The 6,516-nt window shown below is 44.2% G+C and overlaps 1 protein-coding gene across 1 annotated transcript; it reads right to left on the bottom strand.

Annotated features, from left to right (window-relative positions):
* Positions 1 to 201: 201 nt before the first annotated feature.
* cmtr2 (cap methyltransferase 2) lies at positions 202 to 5,896 on the bottom strand. Its single transcript, XM_012881006.3, has 3 exons — positions 5,844 to 5,896; positions 3,349 to 4,608; positions 202 to 2,154 (listed from the first exon to the last, which is right to left on the bottom strand). The coding sequence occupies exons 2-3, from the start codon at positions 4,597 to 4,599 to the stop codon at positions 1,114 to 1,116; spliced, it is 2,292 nt and encodes a 763-aa protein (XP_012736460.2). The 5' UTR covers positions 4,600 to 4,608; positions 5,844 to 5,896; the 3' UTR covers positions 202 to 1,113.
* Between the last annotated feature and the right edge of the window lie 620 nt (positions 5,897 to 6,516).

Raw genomic sequence — 6,516 nt, 5'->3', positions numbered from 1 at the left:
ATCTGATTATATTGCTCAAATCATTTTCGTAGCTGTTTGGAACCAAAATTAAAGCTGAAAGACAAATTAGATTAATAGTGTGGGCCTAGACAGGTGGCAGCGACCACATCATTGTCATTGTCGTGGAAAATTTACGTGCTGCCCAACTGACTCTGGTCCATTTGTCATCAGCACAGCGAAGGAAAAGAAATCAGCTGCTCATAATGCTAAACTATAACTGAATGAAGCATTTTTCTCATTTAAAAAACGTCCTAATGTACAGGTAAATATAAAATAGAATAATATTGATAGGTCACAGAGTGAAATATATCAACTCATTATTTGTTCATTTATCAGAATTTAAGAATATTACATAAGACCAATATGAAAAGTGTTTTAATTCAGAAATGCTATTTCATGGACAGGTGATGTCCTCCACTATCATGGAGAAAACTGTTTTTATCCATTGTAATTCTTAAAGGTTCGCAGAATAATGTATCCAAGCACATCGACAGAAAGTTGAGCGGAAGGAAAAGTGTGATGCATCACTGTGCTTGATTCGACCGCGAACTCACCTGACATAACCTCATGGGTAAAATATGGAGGTGAGAGACATCCGACCGTACAATGCAGACAAGCTGAAGGCTGCCATCACAGCAGCCTGGGCTTCCCTGACACATTGGCAGACGCACAGGCCGATCGGCTCCATGCCACGCCGCACTGATGCAGTAATTCAGCTAAATGAAGCCTATAGAGCAAGTATTGAGTGGACATTTATAAATTAAAAATACATTTTCATTGCTCTTATGTAATATTCCGTCTTTTCTTTTCCTTTCTAAGTGATAGCCACCAAAATGAAAACAAATAAATGTTGAAAATAATATATTGCACTTTATGTAATACGGGTTCCATTTTTTTATATTTAATTAGGAAATCAATTTTCAATGATATGCCAAACTACTGAAGTGCATGTTTAGTTGTGTTCTTCTAGTTGTCTTAGAAAAAGACAAAAGAAATAGTATTATTATGGAGTGATGCTCAAATGGGCTATCTTGATTTTAGCATAAGGTCAGAATGCTCTGCAGCTCCAGCCTCTGAAACAGTAACATGTATCCCGGACCTCACCTCACCGCTCTATGACTGCATGAGGAGGTGCAGCTTCCGCTGGGTGATTTCAGAGTTCATGGTCCAGAGGAACTCCGTCAGGCCTCCTTTGAGCATCTCCTCCATGGGCACAAACTGCAGTACCTGTCTGGCACCGGCATCTGGTCGGTCCTCCTCTCCTCCCATGAGCTGCCGAATGCTGCCCTGCACGTCGGTCAGAAGCGGGAGAATCGGGGCAGCTGCTTCGGGGCAGAACCCTAGACACATCAGCAAGGCCCCGACGCGAGCGGAGGGGGGCGGACACCTGTACGAGACCGAGCGGAAGCAGGCGTGAAGGCAGAACACCACGCCCGCAGTGACTCGAGTGAGGGCAGAAAACAGCGGCAGCAGCAGGGACTCCCCGGAGCTCAGGGTCTGGAGGGAAAACAGGACGCAGCCTAGAAGCTGGTGCTGGTACTGAGGCTCCCCATCGTGCAGCAGGAGGCAGCCTCTTTGGGGAAATGAAGGCTCATCACAGAATGTTAAACCTGAATCGTCCACTTGGCTCTCGCCAGACGCCCAGGCTGAACGGCTGCCAAACACCAGACTGGGTTTCTTCTCTTTGCTCCCCTCAGAGCCTTGGAGCATGCAGAGACCTGCAGCGTCGGACAAAATGGAGGCTGTGCGAGCCTCAGGGCAGGAGTGACAGGGGGTCACAAGAGTCCAGTCTACCACTGCATCCTGCAGGGCTTCATTCAGGTAGTTCAACAGCCCCAAGTCACAGAACGGAGAGTTTCTGACTGCAGGCAGCGCAGCTCCAATTATTACATACCACGACTCTACCTGACAGCTGGACCAGGGTCCTTCCAACACGCAGCCCGTCCCTCTGTCCTCAGCGCAGTGACTCTGTATCAGTGTGGCGTGGCAGCTCCTCATGATTCTCTCCCTCCAGCTCAGGTTCTGCAGCTCCCTCCGCTCATTGAAGGAGCCCCTTTGCTGCTTCTGGCCCAAAGGTCGACCGGCAGACACGCTGCAGCAGGCAGGACTCACCGTGTTCAGAGAAATCCACCGGCTTCTTGGAAGAAAACTCACCTACACACAGAGACAATCAAATTAAGAAAACACCCAGACGTGACACCACAGACAAGAATAATGTAATATATTTTTCCTGCATACTTTTAAAGGACATTTAAGGGTATTTAATACATTTTCCTAATTTCTTAGATTGTAAATGTATGTAAATGAATATAAAACATTTATCTGTTTATCACTACAGCAATGCAGTAATATAGTAGTCCCTCCTCCTGCGTTGTGATTGGTCCGGTCTGTTTTGGGCCGGCGGGAATGGAGCCTTACCAGACTGACTTTTGCTCAGTGTAATTCAGTCTGGGTGGCCTTTGATTACAATGCGGGTTAATAAATATTAAGTACATACAGTTTTTAAAAGTAGTCTATTTTGTCTCTGAAATCATTTCACCAAAATAAATCCCTGAATTTGATTTCCACACAGCTTCAATCACATCGTTCACTTTGTGTGCCTCTGATAACTGTCTTTTTGGTACAGTTTGTTTCATGTAGTGTAGAATCAGGCAATGTATTAAAATTCATAGTATTATTCGTATCATTTTATAAAGTTCATTTTAGTTCCAAACACATTTAATTGCTTTTTCCAAAAAAAGTAAAAAACAAAGCAACTGGACTTGTTTTCCATAGTTGAAGGCTCAATTCAAAAAGTCTGGAGTAATGTAGAGTAACATTTAATTGCTGTTTTTATTCACTTATTTATCTTAGCAAAAGCTTCTGATTCCTATAGCGTGGGTCAGAAATGTATGAATTTTAAAGTTTTTAAACCCCCACCACCAAAAAAACAACAACCCACCACTAAGATTTAAAAAAAAATCCTAGAGGAGACCCTGTTAAACTGAAGCGAGGGGAAATAGAAAGGAGTAAGTAGCTATTTAATAGGCAACTATTTGCTATGACATCACTAGACAAGTCTGCCGCTCAGTCTGGCTGCATAAAAGTGAGAGAGAGCAATACTTTCAGCAGATAACAGAGGCTGAATCAAGCACTGCAAAACTGCTCTCCCTTTAAAATGAGCTTCAGTTGTGAATCAATTATGGATTCTCTAAGGAACAAAACAAAGGTCAGAGAACTGCAAACAAAATTTGATTGCAAGTGCCAAACAAAATGATCGGCGCTTCACTATGTGATACAGATGCCTTTTTTAAATGGATCTTTGCAGTTCTATCAGCTCATATATTTAATGAAAATGTAAAATTATACCTTGAAGCGCCGCAGGTATTCTTGCACAACGCAGTCTCTGATGCGGTCGAGCCGCTGCCTCTGCTCCGCGCCCATGCCTTCAAATAGTCGCAGGTTTTCACCAATGGTCTCCACCTGCAGAGTGTGGAAATAGGAGCACAACTCTTCGTGCTGCTTCAGAAACGACTCCGGGATAACCGAGCTGGGAAAAAGAGCTTCTCGGTCAGCCAGAGATGGTCCATAATTGCGGACCAGTTTGGAGAGCAGCGGCCTCACCGCTTCCTTGCCCTCATAGTTCAGACACACAACATAAACCTCGGAGTTTCCCGCTTTGCTGGTGGCAGGTTTGAAAACGCTGACGGAGCGGAAGCAGCAGTTCAGCAGGTAGAGTAAGCAGACCGCCGAGTGTTCATACAGGGTGAACATCTTCAGTACGAAGGAACCTCCGGGTCCCAGGAGGAGCAGCGCTGCTGTGGCCTCGCAGTAATGCAGCGACGCCACCAGCGCCTCCTGCTCGTCGGGGTTCTCCTGGCAGTCAAAGCTGCCGTCTGCCGTCACCAAATCAACTCTGCGCATGTTGGACACAAACAGCTGCAGATCCAGCAGGTGCTTCTGGAGCATGATGTTCCCGGTGTTGTCCGAGCCGAAAAACCACCACGGCAGCGTGTTGGCGATTAACCGGTCGTCTGCGATGGTCGTGCTCCCACCGTTAGCCTCGTGGTACGGGTTGAGCGTGTTGGCGACCCAGCTCCAGTCGCAGTAGCGCGTGGACACGTTGGTTTTCATGTAGTGATTTAAAGCGGTGATGAAGGCTCCCGGAGCTTCACACAGATGGACAGAGTTCAGTTCCCCGTTTTGGAGAGCCTCCACCGGAAGAAGGTTGAAGGTTCCCAGGATCTCGTAGAACTTGCACCAGGCCTGAGTGCAGATCTCTGCGTTGGCAGCAGAGCGAACGGCAGCGATCACCTTCCCGGCTCGGTTGGTGGAGCTGGTGTGTTGATGCCACACTTGTATGTCCTTGTCACTGAGCTGGTTCTTCACCGCATTCAGAGACGCCTTCAGCTCCTGCAGACGTCGGTGCTCCTCTGACGGGTGTTTGAGGGCAACGTTTGGGTCGGGGATCTTCCATTCCCCCCTGACCGACTTCACATAGGTTTTAACTTTGTTGAAAAGAAGCTGCATCTCCGCCTGTGTTTCAGGGTCCGGCTGCACCACGCTGCTGACGTGGTGGTGCTTGCTGACCTTCCTTCGTGAGCCATTGCCTGAGCTCATCCTCCTCACCTGTAGAGTAAAAACATTGTTGGAAATATTATTGAAATCCATTTCTGCATATTTATAACTTTCTGATATATAACATCTGAACTTTTAGTATTTACAAAACAGGCTAACACAGAACAGGCCCATTTTAACTTCACAAAAAAAAAAAAAACTTGATTCAAATTATCAGTCATGCAAAACTGTTTGGATTGACCCTGAATACAAGTAGTTAACCAAGCACAAATTAATTTTTTTCTTGATTTTATTGAATCCTAACCCTAACCAATCAGGGTTATTTTTTTCAAGTTCTACCCTTAAGTTTATTTTTTCTAACTCAGATATTGCATTACACTAAATATTTTCTATTTTAAGTCAGGTAAGATTACCAGATTAAAGTATTTCTGAACTATTTGCTTGCTAGAAACCCTAGACCTCAACCAGAAAGTTAAAGTTTGGGGATAAATGGGTAATTTAAATGGACAATGAGCCCATGCAAAAAATGTTTTGGAGGTCACAAAGCCCCTGATCTCAGTCACTCCCACAGGACGTCTGTGAACAAGGTAACCTACAAACCTCTCAGCCTGCGGTGCGTTCACGGTCAGCCAAAGCGTTAGTCAGCTGCATATAGGCACACATAAAACTTTTCATGCTTTGGTTTATTAAAGAATGTTAGAAAACAGTGGATCATATTAATTTCACTATTATTTAGCTACTTCACACTGGTCCCCTCCGATAGATCCCAATACAATACACTGACGTGTATAAATGTGATGGAATGTGAAAAGGTTCAAGGGGCGTTTATAAAGTTTTAATCAGAAAAATGCTTGGCTTAGGTGGTAGCGTGACGGGACTGACAGGTTTGATGACAAACTTTTGCTTGTGAGACTGAGCTGATTTTCAGATTATTCGTTATGTTTTACAGTTTGCAGTAAAATGTTACAAATCTTACAAATGCACCCAGGGTTTTGGAAATTGTCAATAGGCTAACATGAGAAATGTAACGACGCAACTAATAAACAAATGCAGCCGCATATTCGAGCTGTCAGGACAATGAAAAAAATAATAATACTGTAACGTGAAAGTTTTTCCTAAACTGGACGTTTCATCAAAGCTGTTGTGCTTTTAAAAACTTTACTTTAGCAGATACAATTGTCTCTAACAACGTGCTTAAAACTTTATTCCTTTAGAGAAACGCGTGCGTCTCTCTGCTGAGTCAATTTGAGCCAAAACAAGCAGAAAGCAGCGAACAAAACACTCACCGAGCTGTCTGCGCGCAGCCAGGAAGCGGAACACACTTCCCACGTGACTAAAAACGTACAGTGCGCATGCGTGAAACGAGGCGGACAAGGTTGTTCTTAAAGGAGCCCCTCTGTGACAAGACGAGGTTTCACATTTACGTTTCAGATCATTTCCCTTCAAACAAGAACTTTGGTTCTGATAGGAGATGAAACACACATCTCATAAAATATGATACAACTATATAAAAGCAGTATCAGTTGTGAATAAAAAATTAAAAATGTCTATCAAAACATTAGTTGCCCCCTTCTCAACAATCTATTAAAAACTGTTAATTGGCATTTAAGCAATCAATCAGTTCATATAAACGATCCTCTGGAGCACTCAAAAAATGTTATCGGCTATTATTCCAGTCGGCTTTGGCAACAATTTTCTGAAAAGGTTTGACATTTATCCAGGAGTCTGTTGGTTCTGCTGGCTTTCACTTGAGCAACCTGTAGTTTTTAAGCACATGGAGGCTCATCCTCTTCGGTGCACTCCAAGTCTAGCCTGGCCAGCCACACTGACCTACGCTGTATACATGGCGTATCAGTCTGGTAAAGAGCTGGTAAAGCCCAATTTCAAAGGTGGGACTAACAGGGTCAGCGTCAACAGGTTAGAAGCAATTGGATAACTACGGATGTGATGCAAAAAACT

Source organism: Fundulus heteroclitus, chromosome 4, assembly GCF_011125445.2.
Source record: "Fundulus heteroclitus isolate FHET01 chromosome 4, MU-UCD_Fhet_4.1, whole genome shotgun sequence".
NCBI classification, from domain to species: Eukaryota; Metazoa; Chordata; class Actinopteri; order Cyprinodontiformes; family Fundulidae; genus Fundulus; species Fundulus heteroclitus.
This window is presented reverse-complemented; position numbering and strand designations above follow the sequence as displayed.

What these genes read in the sequence shown, in the direction of transcription:
- cmtr2 (XM_012881006.3), bottom strand. Translation starts at nt 4,599, where the DNA reads ATGAGCTCAGGCAATGGCTCACGAAGGAAGGTCAGCAAGCACCACCAC. An exon ending in AATACCTGCGGCGCTTCAAG is followed by an intron (nt 2,155 to 3,348) that starts GTATAATTTTAC and finishes CTCTGTGTGTAG; the next exon opens with GTGAGTTTTCTTCCAAGAAG.